General features: G+C 43.1%; 1 protein-coding gene across 2 annotated transcripts in view; it reads right to left on the reverse strand.

Annotated features, from left to right (window-relative positions):
• The window catches only part of CPQ (carboxypeptidase Q), a 253,374-nt gene that overhangs the window by 129,988 nt on the left and 96,716 nt on the right, over positions 1-26,670 (reverse strand). For both annotated transcript variants that reach the window (XM_037892236.2, XM_043539322.1), the window contains one exon: positions 24,740-24,947. In XM_037892236.2, the coding sequence (XP_037748164.1) occupies positions 24,740-24,947 (208 nt within the window). The remainder of the gene's footprint in view (positions 1-24,739; positions 24,948-26,670) is intronic.

Here is a 26,670-nt window from a genome sequence, read left to right on the forward strand (position 1 = left end):
TTTAATTGTTTAATCAGCTTCAGTTTTTGAATCTGTAAAATGGGGCTAATACTAATTATTTAGGTTAAGCCCCATGCCTGAGAGGGACTGTGATTTGGTGGGTTATGTAACAACATCAGAGCCAGGAGCCTATGACATTGTGCTGGTATATGATTTGGGGAAATCCCTTAATGTCTCTGATTTCCACATATGTAAAATGTAAGTAACATTGATGACCTACTTCACAATTAAAAGAGGTTATGTAAAATGCTAGGTAAGTGCCAGTCAGTGCTAGGGGTGGGGTAAAAAACATTTCCCACACACTCCCAAACCCATAACCCCCAAAAACATAAGAATGGTCCTAATGGGTCAGACCAAAGGTCCATCTAGCCAGGATCCTGTCTTCCGACAGTGGCCAGTGCCAGGTGCCTCAGAGGGAATGAACAGAACAGGTAATCATCAAGTGATCCATCCCCAGTCTCCCGTTCCCATCTTCTGGCAAACAGAGGCTAGGGACTCCATCCCTGCCCATCTTGACTAATAGCCATTGATGGACCTATCTTCCAGGAATTTATCTAGTTCTTTTTTTAACCCTGTTATGGTCTTGGCCTTCACAACATCCTCTAGCAAGGAGTTCCACAGGCTGACTCTGAGCTGTGTGAAGAAATACTTCCTTTTATTTGTTTTAAACCTGCTGCCTATTAATTTCATTTGGTGACCCCTTGTTCTTGTGTTAGGAGAAGGAGTAAACACTTCCTTATCTACTTTTTCTAAACCAGTCATGATTTTATAGACCTCAATCATATCTCCTCTTAGCCATCTCTTTTCCAAGCTGAAAAGTCCCAGTCATATTAATCTCTCCTCATACAGAAGCTGTTCCATACCCCTAATAATTTTTATTGCCCTTTTCTGAATCTTTTCCAGTTCCAATATACATTTTTTGACATGGGGTAACCACATCTGCACACAATATTCAAGATGTGGACGTACCATGCATTTATATAGAGGCAATATGATATTTTCTGTCCTATTTTCTATCCCCATCTTAATTATTCCCAGCATTCTGTTCCCTTTTTTGACTGCCGCTGCACATTGAGTGGATGTTTTCAGAGAACTATCCACAGTGACTCCAAGATCTCTTTCTTGAGTGACAACAGCTAATTTAGACTCCATTATTTTATAAGTATAGTTGGGATTTTGCTTTCCAATGTGCATTACTTTGCATTTATCAACATTTAATTTCATCTGCCATTTTGTTGCCCAGTCACCCAGTTTTGAGAGATCCTTTGGTAACTCTTCACAGTCTGCCTGGGATTTAACTATCTTGAGTAATTTTGTATCATATGCAAATTTTGCCACCTCACTGTTTACCCCTTTTCCCAGATCATTTATGAATATGTTGAATAGGTCTGGTCCCAGAACAGACCCCTGGAGAAGACCACTCTTTACCTCTCTCCATTCTGAAAACTGACCTTTTATACCTATCCTTTGTTTCCTATCTTTTAACTAGTTACCAATCCTTTAGAGCACCTTCCCTCTTATCCCATGACAGCTTACTTTGCTTAAGAGCCTTTGGTGAGGGACCTTGTCAAAGGTTTTCTGAAAATCTAAGTACACTATATCCACAGGATCCCCCTTGTTCACAAGCTGGTTGACCCCCTCAAAGAATTCTAGTAGATTAGTGAGGCATGATTTCCATTTACTAAAACCATGTTGACTCTTCCTCAACAAATTATGTTCATCTACATGTCTGAGAATCTTTTTCTTTATTATAGTTTCAACCAGTTTGCCCGGTACTTAAGTCAGGCTTACAGATCTTTAATTGCTGGGATCACCTCTGGAGCCCTTTTTAAAAATTTGCGTCACATTAGCTGTCCTCCAGTCATCTGGGACAGAAGGTGATTTAAATGATAGGTTACAGACTACAGTTAATAGTTCTGCAATTTCACATTTGAGTTCCTTCAGAACTCTTGGGTGAATACCATCTGGTGCTGGTGACTTATTGCTGTTTAATTTATCAAGTTGTTCCAAAACCTCCTTTAATGATACCTCAATTTGGGACAGTTCCTCAGATCTGTCACCTAAAAAGAATGGCTCAGGTTTGGGAATCTCCCTCACATCCTCAGCTGTGAAGACTGATGCAAAGAATTCATTTCGTTTCTCCGCAATGGTCTTATTGTCCATGAGTGCTCCTTTAGCACCTCAATCATCCAGTGGCCCCACTGGTTGTTTAGCAGGCTTCCTGCTTCTGATGTACTTAAAAGAAATTGCTATTACTTTTTGAGTCTTTGGCTAACTGTTCCTCAAATTCTTTTTTGGACTTCCTAATTGTATTTTTACATTTCATTTGCCAGTGTTTATGTTCCTTTTTATTTTCCTCACTAGGATTTAACTTCCACTTTTTAAAGGATGCCTTTTTGTCTCTCACTGCTTCTTTTACTTTGTTGTTTAGCCATAGTGGCACTTTTTTGGTTCTCTTACTATGTTTTTTAATTTGGGCTATACATTTAAATTGAGCCTCTATTATGGTGTCTAAAAAGTTTCCACGCAGCTTGCAGAGATTTCACTTTTGGCACTGTACCTTTAATTTCTGTTTAAATAACCTTCTCATTTTTGTGTAGTTCTCCTTTCTGAAATTAAATGCTACAGTGTTGGGCTGCTGTGGTGTTTTTCCTGCCACAGGGATATTAAATTTAATTATATTATATGCACTATTACCAAGGGGTCCAGCTATATTCACCTCTTGGACCACATCCTGTGCTCCACTTATGATTAAATCAAGAATTGCCTCTCCTCTAGTGGGTTCCAGGACCAGCTGCTCCAAGAAGCAGTCATTTAGGGTGACAAGAAACTTTATCTCTGCATCCCGTCCTGAGGTGACATGTATCCAGTCAATACGGCGATAACTCAAATCCCCCATTATTAATATTGAGGTTTTTATTTTAATAGCCTCTCTAATCTCCCTGAGCATTTCACAGTCACTATCACCATCCTGGTCAGGTGGTTGGTAATATATCCCTACCGCTATATTCTTATTATTAGAGCATGGAATTTCTATCCATAGAGATTCTATGGTGCAGTTTGATTCATTTATGATTTTTATTTCATTTGATTCTACGCTTTCTTTCACACGAGCATGACCTGTTTTGTCCTTCCAATATGTTTTGTACCCTGGTATTACTGTATCCCATTGATTATCCTCATTCCACCAAGTTTCTGTGATGCCCATTATATCAATATCCTCACTTAATACAAGGCACTCTAGTTCACCCATTTTATTATTTAGACTTCTAGCATTCGTATATAATCACATTAAAAACTTGTCTCCTTTTAGCTATTTGCCATTGCACAATCTAATTGAATGAGATTGTAGGGAAAGCACCCCTGCACAGATTTGCCAAAATGTATTTAAAATATCATGGTAACTTTATCACCAATTTCAACCAGCCCTGCGGAAAAGCTATGGATATTATGACAATATATACACCTGAATTAAAATGATATTTTTATAAAGAAAGAAAGCCCATTACAAAACCATATACTTGTATTTATATATATACTAACAACATTGAAGCCATAAAAATGTTAATGTTAGCCCTTTTTATCCAGTATTGTATAGCTGCTCTTTCATAAGCTATTTAGCTGCTAGAGGATCATCTCTCAAATAAATGCAATAAGAGACTCTCAGATTCATGGGGGTCAGGTTACTTTTACATCTAGTTTTCCCAAGCTAGATAGGAGTTTCTTCACTAGAAACTCAAATAGAATTTTCTTTGTGCTTTAAGCACACACTTTAATTTATTGGGCAAAATCTCCTCTTCCCAGGATATTACTTTATTCTGAGGGATGCACAAATTATACATTTTCCCCACTATATTTTATGGGATAAATCTTAAATAAGTGACTTTCATGGACAGTTTGTTATGGCCAAGATGTGTCTGCTCACAGAGCATGAGTAGATTTTTATAATAGTAAAGGTGCTGTTTAGATCATTAGAAAAACAAAGTTCTCTCTTTTCCATGCACACTTCCAAGAACCTTCAGAGTTGCAGCAATTACAGTACACTAGGGGGTCACACACTTCATAGCTTCTGTAGGCCAAGCACATTGTGTGAACCATGGTCTCTTTGTGTCTCTCCATTGCACCTCACTAGTTCCCCGTGTCCAAATCTCACATTACCCTCTATTTCAGGGACTCAATGCAACCCATGCCAGGGGAACTGTGTTTCTTCCCCCTACCCCAATACCACCACATGCCAAGAGCACTGTGTGACCCCCATTCCACCCAATACCAGGGTCCCCCGGTCTCCTCCCCACCAGGGTGTGATGGGGGTGTTCATTCCACACAAGCCCTGAGCAGGTTAATGTGGGCCAGAAGGAGCCAATTAACCTTGTATGCTGCACACAAAGGGGAGTCAGGGCTTGATAAAGCCTAATTGCAGACAAAGCCCTGGTGGGGGAGGAGCTGGGCTAGGATTACAAAGTTAGGAAGTGAGAGCAGGATGGGCTGTAGGGAAGGAACCTACAGTCACTCTCTAGAGGGAAAGAGAGTTGATCAGGGACAAGGAAGAAGTGAAGTGGGACAGTAAGCTCTGGGGTCCTCCCCCTGGAGCGGGGAGTCCAGCAAAAGGCTGAGAATGCTGAGGTACCCATGGGGGCAGAGGAAGCTCTGATACTAAACCCAGAGGTAGATCAGAAATAGAGAGGAGGGGTAAGGAGGAGCCCAGGGAAAGAGCGACAGGGAGTGACTCTGAGCAGACCTGGATTGCTAGTCATAGGGTCCCTGGGCTGGAACCTGTGGTTGTGGGTGGGCATGGGTTCCCCTACCAATAGCTGGGAAGTGGCACAAGACCTAGAGTGGAATGGAAGACATCTGAGGCAGCTAGTCTAGTGGGATTTTGATACCCCAGAACGGGGGACTGTACAGCGATCTGGCCAGAGGGCCAAGCCATAAAAAGGGAACATTTCAAGTCACAAAGAGAGAGAGGAGACAGTAATACCAGGGTACAAAATATATTGGAAGGACAGAACAGGTCGTGCTGGTGGGGGAGTGGCACTATATGTGAAAGAAAGCGTTGAATCAAATGAAGTAAAAATCTTAAATGAACAAAACTGTACCATATAATCTCTATGGGTAATGATTCCATGCTCCAATAATAAGAATATAGTAGTAGGGATATATTACCGACCACCTGACCAGGATTGATAGTGACTGTGAAATGCTCAGGGAGATTAGAGAGGCTATAAAAATAGAACACTCAATAATAATGGGGGGATTTCAGTTAACGCCATATTGACTGGGTATGTCACCTCAGGATGGGATGCAGAGATAAAGTTTCTTGCCACCTTAAATGCCACATTAAATGACTGCTTCTTGGAGCAGCTAGTCTTGGAACACATAAGAGGAGAGGAAATTCTTGATTTAGTCCTAAGTGCAGTACAGGATCTGGTCCAAGAGGTAAATATAGCTTGGTAATAATGAGTATAATATAATTAAATTTAATATCCCTATGGTGGGGAAAACACCACAGCAGCATTTAATTTCAGAAAGGGGGACTACACAAAAATGAGAAAGTTATTTAAACAGAAATTAAAGGGTACAGTGCCAAAAATGAAATCCCTGCAAGCTGCAAGGAAACTTGTTAAAGACACCATAGTAGAGGCTCAACTTAAATGTATAGCCCAAATTAAAAAACATAGTAAGAGAACCAAAAAAGTGCCACTATGGCTAAACAACAAAGTAAAAGAAGCAGTGAGAGACAAAAAGGCATCCTTTAAAAAGTGGAAGTTAAATCCTAGAGAGGAAAACAGAAAGGAACATAAACTCTCGCAAATGAAATGTAAAAATACAATTAGGAAGTCCAAAAAAGAATTTGAGGAACAGTTAGCCAAAGACTCATAAAGTAATGCAATTTCTTTTAAGTACATCAGAAGCAGGAAGCCTGCTAAACAACCAGTGGGGCCACTGCACGATTGAGATACTAAAGGAGCATTCAAGGATGATAAGGCCATTGAGGAGAAACTAAATGCATTTTTTACATCAGTTTTCATGGCTGAAGATCTGAGCGAAATTCCCAAACCTGAGCCATTCTCTTTAGGTGACAGATCTGAGGAACTGTCACAGTTTGAGGTATCAGAGGAGATTTTGAAACAAATTGATACACTGGACAGTAATAAGTCACCAGCACCAGATGGTATTCACCCAAGAGTTCTGAAGGAACTCAAATATGAAACTGCAAAACTACTAAGTGTAATTTGTAACCTATCATTTAAATCAGCTTCTGTAAAAAAATGACTGGAGGATACCTAATGTGACACCAATTGTAAAAAGGGCTCCAGATGTGATCCCAGCACTTACAGGCCAGTAAGCCTGACTTCAGTACCAGGCAAACTGGTTGAAACTATAGTAAAGAACAAGACTGTCAGACACATAGATGAACATAATTTGTTGGGGAAGAGTCAACATGGCTTTTGTAAGGCAAATCATGCCTCACTAATCTACTAGAATTCTTTGAGGGGGTCAACCAGCTTGTGAACAAGGGGGATCCTGTGGATATAGTGTACTTAGATTTTCAGAAAACCTTTGACAAGGTCCCTCACCAAAGGCTCTTAAGCAAAGTAAGCTGTCATGGGATAAGAGGGAAGGTGCTCTAAAGGATTGGTAACTAGTTAAAAGATAGGAAACAAAGGGTAGGTATAAAAGGTCAGTTTTCAGAATGGAGAGAGGTAAAGAATGGTCTTCTCCAGGGGTCTGTTCTGGGACCAGACCTATTCAACATATTCATAAATGATCTGGGAAAAGGGGTAAACAGTGAGGTGGCACAATCTGCAGATGATACTAAATTACTCAAGATAGTTAAATCTCAGGCAGACTGGGAAGAGCTACAAAAGGATCTCACACAACTTGGTGACTGGGCAACAAAATGGCAGATGAAATTAAATGTTGATAAATGCAAAGTAATACACATTGGAAAGCATAATCCCAACTATACTTATAAAATAATGGAGTCTAAATTAGCTGTTGTCACTCAAGAAAGAGATCTTGGAGTCATTGTGGATGGTTCTCTGAAAACATCCACTCGATGTGCAGCAGCAGTCAAAAAAGCAAATAGAATGTTGGGAATAATTAAGGAAGAAATAGATAATAAGACAGAAAATATCATATTGCCTCTATATAAATGCATGGTACGCCCACATCTTGAATATTGTGTGCAGATGTGGTTGCCCCATCCCAAAAAAGATATATTGGAATTGGAAAAGGTTCAGAAAAGGGCAACAAAAATAATTAGGGGTATGGAACAGCTTCTGTATGAGGAGAGATTAATATGACTGGGACTTTTCAGCTTGGAAAAGAGACGACTAAGGGGGGATATGATAGAGGTCTATAAAATCATGACTAGTGTGGAGAAAGTAAACAAGGAAGTCTTATTTACTCCTTCTCCTAACACAAGAACAAGGGGTCACCAAATGAAATTCATAGGCAGCAGGTTTAAAACAAACAAAAGTAAGTATTTTTTCACACAACACATAGTCAACCTGTGGAACTCCTTGCCAGAGGATGTTGTGAAGGCGAAGACTGTAACAGAGTTCAAAAAAGAACTAGATAAATTTCTGGAGGATAGGTCCATCAATGGCTATTAGTCAAGATGGGCAGGGATGGAGTCCCTAGCCTCTGTTTGCCAGAAGATGGGAACGGGAGACTGGGGATGGATCACTTGATGATTACTTGTTCTCTTCATTCCCTCTGGGGCATCTGGCATTGGCCACTGTGGACCTTTGGTCTGACCCAGTATGGCCGTTCTTATGATGACAGGGGGCACCATATGGGGTGATCTAGCTGCAAGGAAGTGAACCTGAAGTTAGTGCAGCCCTTTACATAGGGGCTCTGTGTGCCCATCACATGCCAAGGGCTCCTATCCTCCCCCTATGCCAAGGGTTCTGTATACACCCGCATTCCCCCCTTGTCCCCCCCTCATCCCTCCCTTCTCCAACATGGCAGGAACTCTGTATACACCCCCCTTCCCCGTTTTCACCTTCCCCAGGGGGTCTTTGTGCTCCTCCAATATCAAGATCCCTCTTTCTCTCTGTGATCCTTATCCCCCCACATTGTCTCTGTCTGTCTCTCTCCATCTTCTTCTTTTCTTTTTAATCTATAAACAACTACAGAGGTGGTTGAAGCTGCTGGCTCTGCTAGCCAGATGCCACGGACTCCATATGTCTCCCATTTTCCTCTTTTGGATTTTCCAATTTTTGCCAAAATCAATAAGGTTCTGCCACTGATATCTAGAACATACTTTGAAGTTTTGGAATTTATTAGCTGGCGTTGATCTTTGCTCAGCCCCCAAAGAAAAGATACTGCCCTCGGTGCTCTAGTACAACTCCAGTGGAGCTTACTCAAAATTTACACTAATGTAAATGAGGAAAGAATTTGGCGAAAAGTACTGGGGATATTTTCTTTTGTTCTCTCCCAGGTCAAAACAGAAGCACTAGCTTCTCTTTATGATATTACATTCTCCATCTCAACCCTGGAATAAACTATATCACCCCTCCCCCCCAACCTTTTCCGCGAGAGGCAGGAAAGGTTTATTTTTATTACTTCGTTTCTGTCACATGACATTATTTTTAAATCATGTACCTTACATAACTTTCATATAACCCAAAGTACTAGAATCACCAGTCTCTTGTGTAAGAGGAACAAACCAACTGTAGTCGTCTTTTCAGATAAACACTCTTTCCTTAAATCCAGCCTCATCCTTACCCATATATATCTAAAACAGTGCTGACTTAACCAATGAAAACTGTGCTACATTTAGTGGATGGGAGCAGAATTCAATTATTTCTTCTTTTACAGGTCTTATTTTAAAGATTAAACCCCCCAAAATTAATGAATGAAAAGAAGTTTTTGGATTTGGGCTTGTTTCCAAAACCTACTTTATAAGCTATAGCCTATTTTTATGTGGTATCACAGGAGCAGACTTCTAAAAATGCAGAGTACAGGCTAAGGAGACAGTCAAGCATCTTCTAAATATTGTGCCCGTTAAAATGAACAGCTCCCTGGAGCACTTTGGCATATAAGCAAAGCTCAATGGACACCAAGCAGAAGACATGAAAAAGGATGGAATGGAGATCCAAAAAGTTGGGATGTCTGTGAATACAGATAAAAAAGATGAGGAAGCAAAATTGTACCACCACAATGAATCAACTGCTGTAAAAAGCCCTCATCAGACAAGACAAAATAAGAATAACTGTCAATAGTTCAAGATCTCTTGCTTCCTTCTCACTCACACACAAAATTAACTTGATCTGAACTCCTATTCCCAATTACTTGATAGAAAGGGAAAAACAAGAGTATTTCATGTTCTATGACAGGAAGAACAGCACATTGTATCACAATTCTTCTTCTTCAAGGACATATGAGATTTGTCTGATTTCACAGATCATTTTGTTGCCAAGAAGTCAGATGATAGCTGCTTCCACATTTCAGACTGTAGCATATGCCCTAATCTACTGAACTGCACACCACAAAAGTAGGTCTCTAAACCTATCATTATATCTTACATCAACAAATTCCATTAGAATGCAGAAATGTTATTCCATTAAATACCTTCTCTTGCAAGCAGCATATTAAACTGCTTTCCACTTGGCACAAGCAGGGATGAGTAAATCTTTGTCCAGTTGACATCACTGAAACCAAAAATTTAGCACCATGGTAATTAGGCCCAGACATACAATTTAAAAATAAAGCCCAGAATCCTAAATGATACAAAAGTACTAAGGCAACATAAATATTTTCCCTGCTGAGTTCAGATGTTTAACACAAGGAAAATGCTATTTCTATTTAACATTTTTAAGAGCTCCAGGGGGAAAAAAACGAAAAGATCTTTGCAGCATTGACTCAACTCCACTTTCTAAATCAGTACAGGCTAGAGCACTCTGTTTCATGACATAATACTGTTCCATCTCCACCCCCGTGTGATAACGTATGCATGGTTAGATGGACTGTGACAGAGGGATTTTCTTTAGGCAATTTACACTTGAGCATTCGACAATGTTCTTGGTGCTTGCCCTTTACAGCGACCATGGTTGAAAGCTCACAGACTGTGACAGATATCAGAGGCAGCATTATGAAGACTGAACGTAGCTATGAATGCTTTTTATATATATAAAATGATGATAGTGGGAGGGGGTCTATAAAACATGGGTTGGGAGTTTGTCCAATGCATAGGAGAAGCAATTGAAAAGAACAAAATCAAACCAATACTGGTATTCCTCGTCAAAGTCACAGGAGCCCCATATTCTTTTGCAATATCATTTGCAAAAGAATATGGGGCTCTGGCTAGCCAAGTCCACAGGTTCCTGTGACTTTGACAAGAGGAATAGAAGTATTGGTTTGATTTTGTTCTTTTCAATTGCTTCTCCTATGCATCGGACAACCTCCCAACCCATGTTTTATAGACCCCTCCCACTATCATCTTTAAAAGAGATTTGAACACGGAGAGGCACTTCTTCCATGACTCCCATGTGTGGGGAAAAAAATGAATTAAAAAAAATCTCCTAGATAAAAAGTCTCTGAAACATGGATTCTCTTGATAACTGGTATCTTGCACAGTGAAAGCACACCGTCAGTGCTTACCACATAAGCTTATTATTATAGCCACTTGATTCTTTCTGTATGTGCATGTGGATATTTTAAGCTAATCTCTGACATTTGGCACTTATATTTCTGGCACTTATTTATTCAGGATGAAAGGTACCATATAAATATATAGTTACTGTTTTATACATCATAATGTTCTGCTCTTTTCTCTTTGATGCCTCAGGCAAGGGTTACAGCAGCCAAATGCTGAACGACCTCACCTACTCCTGAATATCAGAATGCAAGAGGGACTTAGGATAATTTTATAAAATAAAAAAATCTTCAACAGTAGAGAAACAAAGCTTCTGTAATTGTTCTGTAGAACCTACGTATGTTTGGAAAATCCCAATGTAATTCTATCAAATGTTGTGTGGGAGTAGAAACAACAAAGGAATGGGTGGGAAGAAAAATATTACATTGCATCTGCTTATGCGCTTACAATCAATCAGCAGGACTACAAGTCTATGCATTACTCAGATAAATTTGCTGGCCAAGAGAATAAATTCCTTCAAGGTTACATTTCAGATTCTAATGCCACAATTTTTGCAGCAGTTTGGTGTAATTTGGGAAAGGTACGAGCTATATACTCTTCTAAACACTGGACAACAGAGTGGAGGAGCAAAGCCCTAACAAGGAGCTGCAGGCAAAAATCTGACTTGCTTCAAAGAAAAAAAAAAGAAATTGGGATGGGCAGATAGCTGAAATGTACACGTTATCAACTATGTCTGAAAGGAAGGATAAAGTCCAGAAAGTGCTTTGCCTTGTGGCAAACCTCCTGCATTTACAACAAGGTATCAGAGTGAAATGAAGAACAGCAGAATGACTGCAGCACTGAGCTCAATTCACTCTAACATTTAAGCTCTACTTGGTGTTGGGGACGGTCAGGGCCAGATTAACCTGTTGTGCGCTCGGCGCCAAACTTATTTGTGGGCCCCCCATGGGGGCAATGGGCCATGGGTCAGTCCACGGAGCGAGGGGCCAGCCAGGGGTAATGGGGCATGGCATGGCAGGGGCAGCCCCGCTCTGCCCAGCCCAGTGCGAGGGCACTATTTACAAACCGGCAGTTGCCAGACGCACAATGGCCCGCTGGGCTCTGTGCTACCAGCATGCCCCTTCCCCTCAGGGGTGGGCCCATGTCAGGCCACACAGCCCCCCTTCCCAACACCAGAACATCTCCCCCAATTTCCTATAGGCAGAGCCCCCCCTCCCCCCCCCCCGGGACCCGCTATGCCCAGTGCCTTCCCAGACCCTGCCACAAATGCACAGCGCCCTGCACACCACCACAACTGCCCAGCACCCCACACAGAACCCCCACTCTTTAGTGCCACAAACAAAGAGATCTTCCCCGCCCCCTCACAGCCCAGCACCTCCCCCCAGGCCCTCCAGAGACCCACTCCCCCATGCCCTGCCTCCCGGCCACACTCATCGGCCCTGCTGGAACGTGACTCTGTCTGCCAGGCTGAGCTGCCAGTGCAGCCTGGGCTGGTCCCAGGGTGGGGAATTGCTCCAGCCCCTTGGGACTGATGAGATCAGCCAGGCCAGGGCCTGCCCCACCTGGGCTCCCTCAGGACCCACTTGCCTGGAGGGGCCCAGCCAAGCCCCCCAGCTCTGTCCCTTCCCCACCCCCGCAACTGGCTGAGACTAGCCAGGCTTCTGCACCAGTCCCAGGCGGCTCAGCTCCGGGGAGACAGGTGGAGCCCCACAGGTGGTGGGAGGCAGAGACTGCCTGGAGCTGGCAGTGCACTGGAGTCCAGCCCGAAGGCAGAGAGAACTGGTGGGTGGGGCCAGGGGGTGGAGAGGAGCCCTCGGTCGGCCGGTGGGCTGGCCGAGAGGAGCAAGTGGTGGGCGGGCGTCAGGGGAGCCAGCGGGCTGGTGGGGCGTCAGGGCACAGTGCAGGCCGGGGCCCCTTCTGAGTTTGGGCCCGGCTCTGTGGCACCACTGGCGCCATTGTGAACCGGGCACTGGGGACGGTGGCTGTCAGGAAATCAGTTATGGCTCCTGATCCTGGCCCAGCATAGCCCTGGCGTGAAAGTAACTAGTAACTGTTCTTTTGCCACTGTCCCTTAGGGATCTTATGCCAGTACAGCAGGGGTGGGCAAACTTTTTGGCCTGAGGGCCACATTGGGGTTGTGCAACTGTATGGAGGACCAGGTAGGGAAGGCTGTGCCTCCCCAAACAGCCTGGCCTCCGCCCCCTATCCACCCCCTCCCACTTCCTGCCCCCCTCAGAACTCCCAACCCATCCAACTCCCCCCCCACTCCTTGACCGCTGACTGCCCCCTCCCTAACCGCCTCTCGAGACCCTCCCACCCTGCTCCCTGTCCCCTGACTGCCACGACCCCTATCCACACCCCTGACAGGCCCCCCCGGGACTCCCATGCCTATCCAACCCGCCCTGTTCCCCATCCCCTGACCACCCCCCCCCCGAACCTTCACCCCTAACTGCCCCCCTGGAATCCCACCCCCTATCCAAGTCCCCCTGCTCCCCGTCCCCTGACTGCCCCCCCCAAACCTCCACCCCATCCAACCGCCCCCTGCTCCCTGTCCCCTGACTGCCCCACAGGACCCCCTGCCCCTTATCCAACCCCCCACCCCCCGCCCCCTTACCATGCCAGAGCCAGCCATACCGCTGTGCTACCCGACAGGGGCAGCGGGCCAGAGTGGTGGCGTAGTTGCAAGGGAGGGGGGTAGCGGGGAAGGGGCCAGGGGCTAGTCTCCCCAGCCTGGAGCTCAAGGGCCGGGCAGGAAGGTCCTGTGGGCTGGATGTGGCCCGCGAGCTGTAGTTTGCCCACCTCTGCAGTAGAGGATCAGCATAGCAAAATTCCACTCTTCCACACACCCCAGCTTACTCCCGAGTAGTTTGTGCCAGTAGAAAATTCTCCTCAGCAAGGGGGAATTCTTCACTGACCATTTCCAGGCAGAATTCAGACACTTTGTACCATCTGACCATTACAAAATGGCCACAACCCATTGTTTGTTACACCAATATCTATAATACTATTTGGAAAACACATGAAACAATATAAATGTTTTAATTATTATTGTCCCTTTACAACATTAGCCACACTGAAACAAGTCAGTTAGTGTGTAGAACTGTTTCTTACAATGATATAGATATGATGTTTCCAATATAAACTATTTAGGGATTCAGAAGCCATTCACAATTGCAGGGCAAACTTTGCACTAGTACTTACCCAGACGCATTCTTTTAAATGGTTTCAATTAGCTCTTGAATTTCAAATTGACAGTTTTGGTTTTAGATGTTTTTGCGAAGCTCTAGACCATAAAATTTATCATACTTTTAAAGTCTGAAATTAACTAGGCCCCATTGGCAGTTTGGAAAAAAATGTTTTTCAAGCAGCCAAGTTTACAAAATTAACTTCGGTACATCAACTGCTTGGTGTTTTTATTGTGACAACCAAACCTTCCTTTGAAATGAACTGTAGGCATTACTGTCATCAAAAACCATCTTTTCCCCATAAGATCCATCATATTAAGAACACAAGAACATAAGAATGGCCATAGAGAGTCAGAACAATGGTCTATTTAGTGCAGTATCTTATCTTCTGACAGCAGCCACCACCAGACACTTCAGAGGGAATGAACAGAACAGGGCAATTTATGGAGTGATCTATCCCGTCCTCTTGTTCCAGATTCTCCCTGTCAGACGTTTAGAGACACCCTGAGGGGTTTCATCCCTGATCACGTTGGCTGATAGCCATTGATGGACCAATCCTCACGAACTTAACTAATTCTTTTTTGAACCCATTTATACTTGTGGCCTTCACATCATCTCCTGGCAACAGGTTACACAGGTTGACTGTGCATTGTATGAAGAAGTACTTACTTGTGGTTGTTTTAATCCTACTTGCCTATTCATTTATTGGGTGACCCTTGGTTCTTGTGTTATGAGAAGGTGTAAATAACACTTCCTGATTTACTTTCTCTACACCAGTCATGATTTTATAGATCTCTATCATATCCTCCCTTAGTTGTCTCCTTTCTAAACTCAAAGCCCAAATACACTGTATCAACTGGATCATAATTCTGTTCTTTACTATAATTTCAACCAAATTTGCCTGGTATTGAAGTTAGGGTTTTTTTGGCCTGTAATTGCCAAGATTGGCCTTGGAGCCTTTTTTAAAAATTGGCATTACATTAGCTACCCTCCAGTCATCTGGCACAGAGGCTGATTTAAGCGATAGGTACATATCACAGTTAATAGTTCTGCAATTTCGTATTTGAGTTCCTTCAGAACTCTTGGGTGAATATCATCTGGTCCTAGTGACCTATTACTGTTTAATTTATCAATTTGCTCCAAAACCTCCTCTAATGACACCTCAATCTCAGACAGTTTCTCAGATTTGTCACCTAAGACAACCTCAGGTGTGGAAATCTCCCTTACATCCTCTGCAGTGAAGACCTATACAAAGAATTCATTTAGCTTCTCTGCAACGGCCTTATCTTCCCTGAGTGCTCGTTAGCACCTCAATCATCCAGTGGCCCCACTGAGTGCTTGGCAGCCTTCCGGCTTCCGATGTATTAAAAAGAAAAATGTGCTGTTAGTTTGTGTGTCTTTTGCAAGTTGCTCTTCAAATTCTTTTTTTGCCTGCCTAGTTATATTTTTACACTGACTTGTCAGAGTTTATGTTCCTTTATGTCTTCCTCAGTATGATTCGACTTTCAATTTTTAAAATGTCTTTTTCTGTTTGTGATGGGGTGTTCTCCCCACACTTGCCCTGAAAGGGTTAAGGCAGGCCAGAGGGACCAATTAGCCTAGTAGGTGGCACACTGGGGGGAATTAAGACTATGAGAGAAGCCTTAATTAGAAGAAGCTCATCTGTACAGGAACAGGCAGGGCCTGTATAAGCCAGGAAGCTGGCAACAGAAGGGGGCTGCTGGGAAAGGCTGCAGTCACCCCGGGGAAGATGGAGGAATATTTGGAGACTGCAGGGACATGTAGCCTGCAGTTGCTCTCTAGGAGGAGGGAGTGGTGAGGCTGGCAGACCCAGAGAAGGGAGGGAGAGCCAGAAGGTTAGGAAAGGGCTCAGGGAAATGCAGAAGGTACAGGTTAGAACAGACCTTGACTGTTGACTGGAGTCCCTGAGCTGGAACCTGGAGTAGAGGGCGGGTCTGGGTTCCCCAGCCAGCCACTGGGGAAGTGGCACCAGCAGAGCAGTGCATAAGCCTAAGCCTGCTTGAGAGAAGAGACTCTCCCCAATCCCCCAGAAGAAGAGAAGGCATGTGGTGATCTGGCTGGAGGGCTGAGTCATGAAGAGGATGCTGTGGTTCCTGGAGTGAGAGGGGCTACAGACCTGAGAGAGAGATGGAGTGACGGCATGCAGCCATGGGAAGGGGCATCGACCTCATGAGCTAATCCCCAGAGTGGCCTGGAGGAGGTGCCAGCCTGGCGGTGAGTGGAGTCCCCCATCACAATATCTAACCATCTCTTTTACTTTGCTGTGTATCCCTGGTGGCATTTTTTGGTCCTATTACTGCTGGGGGAAGGGGCTCTTTGGAGTATACATATAGTTTTAGCATCTATTATGGCGTTTTTCAAAAGTTTCCATGCAGCTTGCAGGCATTTAATTCTTGTGACTGTTCCTTTTAATGTCCATTTAACCAGCCTCCTCATTTTTGTATAGTTTTGTATATTTACATGCTACTGTGGTTGGTTTCTTTGATATTTTGCCCCCTCCAAGGATGTTAAATTTAATTACATTATGGTCGCTATTACCGTGTGGTTCGGCTACTTTCACCTCTTAGACCAGAGCCTGTGCGCCATTTAGGACTAAATCAAATCTCCCCTTGTGGGTTCCTGGATTAGCTGCTCAAAGAAACAGTCATTAACGGTGTCTAGATATTTTATCTCTACATCCCATCCTGAGGTAACATGTTTCCAGTCAATATGTGGATAGCTGAAATTTCTGTTTTTGTAGTCTTTCTAATCAACCTGAGCATTTCACAGTCACTGTCACCATCCTGATCAGGTGGTCGATAAGAATATAGCAATAGGAATATACTATTATTCAAACATGGAATTTCTATCCATAGAGATTCTATGGTACAATTTGCTTCTTTTAAGATTTTTAGTATATTTGACCCTATGCTTTCTTCACAGATAGTGCCGCTCCCCTACCAGCACAACCTACTCTCTCTGTCATTCATATATATTTTGTATCCTGATATTACTGTGTCCCATTGATTATCATTGTTCCACCAAGCTTCTGTGATGCCTATTATATCAATATCCTCATTTAATACTAGACACTCAAGTTTACCCACCTTAGTATTTAGACTTTTTGCATTTGTATACAAGAGCTTATATCATTTGTCAATATTTAGTTGTCTGCCTTCATATTAAACCTGGTGACTGCCCAAGTCCCAAAGAAATGAAAAAATAGGGGTACCATTCATTTCAGTGGAAATTAACATGAACATAAATCTTAAAGTAAAAATTTAAAAAAACCCTGATTATATTAGCTCATTTAGTTACATTTTCATCTCTACTTCCTCTTGCTATTAGGCTGCTCCTTCTATGAAGTGATGAATTGGCACTTTCAAAAAGCCACACCTCCTTGTGATGACTGAAATTAACTGCCAAAGTCTTGTTAGAGGGAGGTAGGGGCAAAGTCTCAGTGTACTGCTACAGGAAAGAGGCCCAAATGGCAGTGCTTAGAAACAGTGCTTACAAACATTTTGAATATGGTAACTGAATGAGAGGAGTGAGAAAGCCACAGTGCAAAAATTTAACAATGGAATCCACAGCTTCATGGCAACAGACTTGTAAAATGTCCTTACTCACATTTCTATCATATGCGTGATTTGGTCTGATCAAATGGATTACTGGAAGCCACATCAAAGGGCTAATGGATAAACATTTTGTGAACATATTTAGAATTGATGACAGCCCATAAAACACCCTGAAGATGAGTGTTATATACCTTCAGTGAACTACCCTGTTTTTGTCTACAAATGGTTCCAGTCTTTACATGCATGCATTTACGTATGTGTATCAGATCCAAAACATGGACAGTTTTCATGTTCTGTTATTCCCTGGAGTTTTTCCCAGTATTGCAAATTGCAGGAGAAGATTGTTTTTTTTTTTAAGTAGGGAGAAGACGAAGAATGCGTAAGTACATAAAATGCTATTTCCCTTGTGGAACAGGCTCTGTTATATCAATCATTTATTGGGAAGGAACTTCATGTTCCAGTATCTTGGCATCACTGTAATTCAGGCCATTCCTAGGATTTGTCACTTAGAAAGTTCTATCCAATCTAAAATTTGGCTAAGTGGAATAAAGTATTTATTAATACATTTTGTGCTTGTAATACTCAAAGTAAAGCCACACTTATTCTGTAAAAACAAAGCCGCAAAAAGCAGGGTGAAGCAGTCCTGCAACTGTTATGCATGGTCCTAAATAAGCGAATGATATCCTTCTGTTATGTTGTACAGTATTTATACTAGATCACAGAATTAGGAGCCATTTAAAATGTATATTCTCTGCACCGTACTCAGACAAGCATTTTTCTCCACTTATTAACTGGAAAATCAAGTAGAGTATGCACAAGTTAACAAAGGATGAGTATGTGGGAAAGTTATGAGTTCTCTGCTTTGAAAACTTTTCAGTAGATTGACTATTTTGCATCTTCATGGTTAGGGAATTAATAACAGGCCTGTAAGTTTCCTGGATCACTATTTTCCCCCTCTTAAAAATAGGAATTATATTAGCAATTCTCCAGTCATAGATTACGACCCCCAAGTTTACAGATTCATTAAAAAACTTTGCTACTGGACTTGCAATTTCATGTGCCAGTTCCTTTAATATTCTTAGATGGAGATGATCCGGGGCCCCTGATTTAGTCCCTGTAGTGAGGCGGTGTGGCTTCCCGCCGCCCTGGAGAGGGACGAGCCCATCCGGGTGCCGGAGTGGGTGGAGCCAGGGAGCTCTGAGCTCGCCCCTCAGAGGGTCAGGCGGCGACCCAGAAGTATAAAAGCTTGTCCTCAGAATTCAGTGGGGGCCCAGCCGCCGGGAAGGCCAGCCGCCTCCACCCTGGCCCACGACTGGGAAGCCCCTGCGGCCCAAGGTGCATGTCAGGAGTTGCCGGACCTGCCCTGCGGTCGCTACCCGGAGGAGTTGCTGGACCTGTCGCTTGCCAGCTACCCTGAGGAACCCATGGTTCTGGACGCCCCGGAGGACACCGCCTGGACCCAGGTACCCGAAGAGGGGGGATTAGGAAGTAGCCCGGGGACAGCCGACCCTAGTCTGGCTGTAACACTGCCAGAGCTCATGTCAGCGTCTGACACAGCAGCGGGTCTTCTGCCGCTGCTAGGGCCCCGGGCTGGGACGCAGTGGAGTGGGAGGGCCTGCGTCCCCCCTGCCACCCAACTCGTCAGTGGCAGTCTCCCCCTCTCCCAGGTCCTTTAGAGGCCTGGGCCTGCTAACATTGAACTATTTGCCCAGCCCCTGTCTGAGGGCCGGAGCTACTGATTTACTTGCCCCACCCTGACCCAGGGCTTGGGCCTATTTCTATATACAGTTTGCTACTGCTCAGCCCCTGCCGGAGGGCCTGAGCACCTGACTTATTATTGCCCTGCCCTGACACAGGGCCCGGGCTTACGGTGCTTGTTTCAGTTGCCGCAAGGGCCGCCGAGGGAGACTCCCGCAGCCAGACTAATTTCCCCAAACATTATCTGTGTGTAGTGAGCTGCTGTGGCTCCCCGCCGCCCCGGAGAGAGTTGAGCCCCGGCTAGCCGCATTTGAGTCCCATTAAGCTCTTTGAGTTTGACTTCCATCTCAGATGTGGTCATTTCTACCGCCACACCTTCGTTTCCGTTAGCCACCCTGCTGTTACCCCTAAAATCTTCACTAGCCTCATTAAAAAACTGAGGCAAAGCATTTGTTTAGGTGTTGGGCCATGCCTAGATAATCTTTAATCTCCACCCCATCCTCAGTGTTTAGCAGTCCCATTCGTCTTTCCTTGTTTTCTTTTTATTTATATGGCTATAGAACCTCTTACTATTGGTTTTCATTCCCTTTGCAAGGTCCAACTCTGCTTAGCTTTTGGCAGTTCTCACTTTACCCCCTACGCTTTCTGACCTTGAAGAGGTAACTTTCCTTGCTGATTCCCCCCATCTTCCATTCCTTGTAGGCTTTCTGCTTTCTCTTAATCACCTGTTTCACATGCTTGTTCACCCAGCTTGGTCTGCAAATCTTCCCTATGAATTTTTTTCCCCTTGCTTGGGATGCAGGCATCATATAGCTTCTGCAACTTTGACTTAAAATAATTCCAAGCCTCCTCCACATTCAGATCCTTGAGTTTTTTCAGTCCAGTCCACTCTCCTAACTAATTCCCTTAATTTTTTAATGTTAGCTCTTTTGAAATCAAGGACCTTGCTGTAGATCTATTTTTGTTTATCCTTCCATTTAGTTTAAACTGAATTAACTCCTGATCACTCAAACCAAGGTGGTCTTCTGCAACCAGCTCTTCTATGAGGTCCTCACTACTCACTAATACCAAATCTAAAATGGCTTCACCTCTTGTTGGTTCAGTGACTATTTGGTGAAGAAATCTGCCAGCTATCACACCCAGGAAAATCTGGGCCCTACTGTTATTAGTAGCACTTGTCCTCCAAGCTATATCTGATAAATTAGTCTCCCATAATCACACAATTCCCAGTAGTATTTTTTTAATTAAAAACATTAAAGAGGTCTCCTATCCACATCCAAACCAGATTCTGGTTGTCTGTCGTACACCACAAATACTATGTCAGAGGAACCTCTAGTAGCTTTCTTCCCCAAAGTGATTTTGGCCCAAACAGACTCTTCTGTTCTTATCTACTTATCTACAGTTCTTATCCATTCTCGCAGCTTCATGTAACAATAGTAGATAAAATTTTCAAACCAGCATGATTTAGGTTTGTGGTGGCCCTTTAAAAAAAATGCTACAAATCTTTTGAGAAGATTTAATAAGCTATTACCTGTAACTTCATTATATAATGGCTCAGGAGCACTATTACAGGTAAGGTGGCATCATGTCATCTCCTTAAAAGTGGATTTGTCTAAGTCCTCTAAAATCAACAGGCTTCATTGTATTTCTTTGACATTTGGTGTGTCTCAGGAGGGTTCAGTGTAGGGTTGATGTTCCAAATGTGGAGTCATTTGAGCCAGGGGTTCTGGAGATAAAAGCTGCCAACTCCCCTAGCAATTTTTTAAAAAGTTTCTAGTTTGGTCAGAGCTAGAGATCAAACTATAGTAGTGATGCAGATCAAAAAGCTCTCAGTCTATCAAGTTTTACCCATGGTAGTACATGGCACCCACTAAATATTTGGAGGACCCAAACTCAGAATGGTATTTAAGAAAATGTACATATATTACAGTGTGTAAGAGCCAATACGGAAAAAAGGCCAAAGGGTTTCCATTCCTGCTATTTTTTGCATTTTAAACTCAACTTTTATAAGTGCTCTAAAACAGTGGTTCTCAAAGCCGGTCCGCCACTTGTTCAGCACTTCTCTTGGCCCACGCTGCTTCCCGCAGCCCCCATTGGCCTGGAGCAGCGAACCACGGCCACTGGGAGCCACGATCGGCCGAACCTGCGGACACAGCAGGTAAACAAACCAGTCCAGCGCACCAGGGACTTTCCCTGAACAAGCGGCGAACCAGCTTTGCGAACCATTGCTCTAAAATCCAAACGGTTACTCAGATTGCCTTGAAAATTGGGGTGCCTCATAGGGGTTTCTGGGTAGGGCTAGTGATTCAAATTTGAAGTCATTTGACCAAGGGATTCCTAAGTTATTGTGCCCCTCCAAAAAAAACAACCCTGTTTTCTTCTGTTGTCTTGTACTGTTAAACTGAGAGGTACTAATGACTGGATGAATCACAAACATCTTGATGGCTGTGAACTGAGCCTTCAATTAACGTATCTAAGGATAAATTAATCACAATCCCCCATGTAAGACAAAAGAGTTTTGAACTGAGTGGCTAGAGGTGGCTGCACTTTGTGAATAATGGGTGGCAATTTCATTCTGGGGGAACGTAATCAAAGTGTTTGGGAGAAAAATTAGACATGTAAATGCTTCTTGAGAGGGGAGAATGTTAGGAGTTCAAGTGAAGGAGGTATGGTACTTTTCAACTCTGCCAGTGCACCCCAACCCCACTGTACCCCAACCTTCCTGCACACCAACCACCTGAAGCCCACCCTTCCTGCACCTCCAGGTCTGCCAGTGCACCCTAGCCACCCTGCAGCAGCCCACCCTTCCTGCACCTCCAGGTCTGCCGTACACCCTAGCCACCCTGCAGCAGCCCATCCTTCCTGCACCTCAAGGTCTGCCAGTGCACCCCAACCCCACTGCATCCCAACCTTCCTGCATGCCAACCTCCTGAAGCCCATCCTTTCTGCTCCTCTAGGTCTGCCAATGCACCCTAACCATCCTGCAGCAGCCCACCCTTCCTGCACCGCCAGGTCTGCCAGTGCACCCTAGCCACCCTGTAGACCAACCCTAATTAAATTTTCCTTTTTTTGTCCTTTTAATAGATGGAATCCTGTAGGTGAGAATGAATGGGTTGTAAAAGGAGGAAAAGAGCTTGTACTTTTCAGCAGTTGTGGGGTTGGCAAAGTAAAGGTACACGTGTTAATGGGCATATAGGGGCATTGCTGAGTTAAGATTGCTTGGGCAACCTTAACATCACATCTCCTGGTGTTCATAAATTTCAGTTTTGCTCAACTCAGTGTTCTGCAAAGGGGTATCATATTGCCAAGCAACCTTAACTTTATGTTAACATTTTTCCCATTGCATTGTATTAAACTCTAGTCCATACCACAGCTACTGTTACCAAAATCTCTAATGTACAAACACTGATACACATTACAATGCACAACATCAGACTGGCTTTGCATCATGCAGTGATCTTCACAGACAAATACATACCTTAAATTTTCTACCTTAGGTGCCCAACTAGTTGCACATTTGCTAATGATGGTGTTTTGAACGTCCCTGCTTACTGTTCAAAACATATGGCTTTAGAAGCTTTTATAATACTTATGTCACCCACTGTTGATTTCTCACTCAGGTTCAGAAGGTTAAATTTGCTATTGTTTTAATGCAAAACTTTAATTGAGACTTTGGCTCATAAAAACAGCACCTTTCTATTCCATTGAGTTTTTAATGCATTCCAAGATTCTTTTGCATAAAGTGCATCCTAAGAGTTTAATTCTACATTGCATTTGATTGCATGAATAGTTAGATGATTCCAGTTTTTACCAGAGTAACAATGTATCATTTGTATGGCAAAACATGCATTAACTTCCTGTGAAAAACCAGTACTGAAAACCCTCAATGTTCACTTGTTTTATTTTCTGTTTCTTGGGTTACATTTTAAAGGTGTATATGCCACCACGGCCATTAACATCAGTGGGGATCTTGTGGCTAAATCTCCACCAAAATCTTTGCTGCTCAGTTCAAGAATATTTCTCTTGTTGGGCTACTGAAAGAGACAGGTGAAGATAGCCACAGAGAATATACATGGGCCTTCTACTTTAAATCTTTTAGGTTACAATTTTTTGATATTATAATGCTTGCAGTGAAATACTATAATTTTTATGTACATCAAGTATGATTCAGGAAGGATAAATACAATAGCTACTCAGAAGTGTTGCTAAAAAGTCACGTGACATAAATTAGGATACAGCTAACAATCTTAAGAGTTAAGACTTTGTTCAATAAGGTTGCATTTCATGTGGCTAAATTCATAACTGATGGCATATTAACCACTCAACCACAATGAAAAGGAGTACTTGTGGCACCTTAGAGACTAACCAGTTAGTCTCTAAGGTGCCACAAGTACTCCTTTTCTTTTTACGAATACAGACTAACACGGCTGTTACTCTGAAACCTGTCAACCACAATGGTCATTGCAGAGTTTTCAGAAGCTTCACCATTTGGCAGGAAAAAGGATTACACTAACTTCTCTCCAGGGTTCCTAGCTGTCATAATTCAAAGCCGTAGCGGAAACTATAACACTATTAAAGGACAAAACAGTATTAAAGCAAATAAAAATATGAAACAAGTATGATTTTTAAAGGACTATGATAAAGATATAGTACTCCTATATTTAATTAAAATTAGAAAACTGAAGTTTAAAAAAGGATTCTGGCTTCGTAGCTTGATTTTAGCAGGGATTTCTAGTGCGGCCATAGTTAAAGGTTACATCAGCATTTCCATTATAAATGTACAACCAAAAAAAGTATCCCATGATGTAACTTGGCATTAAAAGGCCCCATCTCAGGCACAAGTTTTCTACCACTACAAATTTGGTTTGACTGATTTTAAGCTATAAAAACTGGAAATTAAAAAATAGAGAAAGTGGAAAAAAATCTTGAGATAGTAGCTTTCAGTTTCAAACCAGCAACATTTAAACTGAACTTGCAGCTAGTTAGTTAAGTTCACCAGAACATTACTCTAGTTTTACACTGGAGTAACTCCACTGAAATACAGTGGTGATGAGAACCAATGAGCTCATTAAAGGGCTAATTGTTTTTTATATTAAAAACTAAGTTAATTCAACAGCTGATATTTATCTTTGCTTGGCTTTACAGCCTCTCTTCAAAGTATTTTGTACTTACAGAAGGACTTCATTTATTCACACTGACTAGAAGACCTAATGCAGATTACCAGATCAGTAAATGATCAAGGCAGTTCAAGGGCACTACATGGCCAAATATAGTTTGTTTGTTTTATTTTGACACCAGCTAACTTGTCATTTAAAATACTGAAACTTATTTTACTAGCATTAGGATTTAACCTCTGTTAACATAGTTTTGTTTTAGGTTTTTTTTTGTGAAAGGCAAATATCCACATAAGGAATGCACCCTTTCATAAAGCTGAACTTGTGACATAGCTGAAAATAAAGAGGATCAGTTCAAGTTCCATATTTTACCTGAGCTCTCTCACCTTAGAGCCCAGTAGTCCTTATGCAGGTGTACCACACTCTCCCTTACACCAAGGCTGAATTTGGCCTGCTGTTTTGAAAGCAAATAAAGCCAAGATGTACAGAGTGCAGTAGGCTGGCAAATGAAAGTTATTAGTTTTCAAATATGAGTCACTCTTTTTCCAGATTCACACTAACCTGTTCTGGGTACTTGCTCCCAACTATTTCTGCCACGGTGTTAAAGGAAACAATATCGGTATAGGTCTTGGCTCCCATCTTCAGGGTCACAACAATCCTGGTGCCTCGGGATGACATCCGTGCCATCATTTCGGCATCTTCCACTGAAATGCAAGCTGTAGGAATCTTTGGCACATCAGATTGGTACCGCTGCCACCCAGTGTGAGGGCTACAACAACAAAAAAGACTGCGTTAATTATCTAATTTTGCAGTTAATTTTAACTAGTCTAGGATTATTAACAGAGCACACTTTGTGTAATTAATTATTAGCAAATAAAACTATATTCACTGGCAGTTAAGGTTGCAGCAGGTTGAAATAAGAAGTTGAGGGGAAAGATTGATGTATTCCTTTCCACCTTCATATTGCCTACAACACTACTGATGACGCTTGCCAACCCTCCTTAAGACTTTCACTTCCCCTCCAGTAGATATCCAAAAGCTCTACATACTCCAACTCGATCAAACTTGTACTCTAACACAAAACTTTAACAGTAACCTCGTATACTTTTATAACCATTGTATCAATAGATCAGCACATCTGACTGTCTCACATTTGTTCGCTTGGGAAGTTATTCTGTCTTAACTAGTGTGGCTGAATTCAATTTAAATGACAAATGTTGGCTAACATTGATTTCAGCTGACACACTGAAATTGACGAAAAAAATCCATCTGTAAAGGTCAAGTGAGCGCAGTTTTCTCAGAGCACCTTGTGCCTGCAGGGATCAGGTGTCACTGGCCCTGTGGCAGGGCAGGGAGCCCTCTCCAGGAGTGAGTGAATAGGGCTGTGACAGTAGCGCTGCAGATGGCTCCTTGCACAACCACAGGGTCAGCAACTCCTGAACCGTGCAAGCACAAGGAAGGCTGCGGTCCTGGTGGGACAGAGCAGAGACCCCCAGCCAGGATTACAAGGAGGAGGAGCCCTAGACTGTGGGGGAGGCCATTCTACTGCGGAAGGGATCCCTATCCAGGCAGGAACTGTTCAGCAGCCGGGTGGCCTGCCCCACAGCTGAGGGCTTGTTCTTCTCCTTTCAGCCTGGCTGGGGGTCTCTGCTCTGCCAGGTCAGGACCACAGACTCCCCACACCTTGTGTTCCAGTGTCTGGGGCCCCTCAGCCATGCAGGGAGCCCCTTGCAGGCCCACGGTCAATGCTGGGAACCCTTGGCCGCCACACTATCAGTACTGCCCTAACCCCAACCCTACCCCCTCTTAATTTCCCCCAGTTGTAAAAGTAAAAAGTTAAACATTTAAAAAAATAATAAAATTTGATATTAATCAGCAAAATTGCAAAGAAATAAAAAAAATAGTATTCTGCCAAGCCTAGTCTTAACACTGCCAAGGTCACTGTGACCCAGGGACCCTTGATGCCAACCGGAAGAGGGCACATAGGGTTTTACAGGGATCCCCTGGGTCAGACATATGCATAATAGTTCACTGGAGGGTGTTCTGTGAGGTCACTACCGAGATCCAGTAGCCCACTAGTTGTCATAATCGTTCAGAAATGGATGTACGGATAATACTTATGGAGTTATGTACTTATACTAAAATTTGTGTGTTCTTAAGGTCTTGGAGTTAAAGCAGGGCACCAGGTGATCTACCTTGGAAATGTTCCTTTCAGACTAGGAGGTAGCAGACATCTATCTCCTGGTCTGGTCATTTGTGTATGGTATGTCTCACGATGCAGGCCTACTTGCAAATTGAGCCAGAGAAGAAGAAGTTGAGAAATCTACAAGATGAAATCAACAACAAGCGGTGTCCTGTTTGTGAATAAAGACAAAGGATGGAACTTGTACAGCTTGTGGAGGGAGCAAAGGAACATTCTGGGTCCTTCACCTAGGAGGCAAGCTGACAACGTGTCTCATGAAAGCAGGATCTCAGCCAACCTGGCTGTAACA

The sequence above is a fragment of the Chelonia mydas genome, chromosome 2 (genome assembly GCF_015237465.2).
Source record: "Chelonia mydas isolate rCheMyd1 chromosome 2, rCheMyd1.pri.v2, whole genome shotgun sequence".
Taxonomy (NCBI): domain Eukaryota; kingdom Metazoa; phylum Chordata; order Testudines; family Cheloniidae; genus Chelonia; species Chelonia mydas.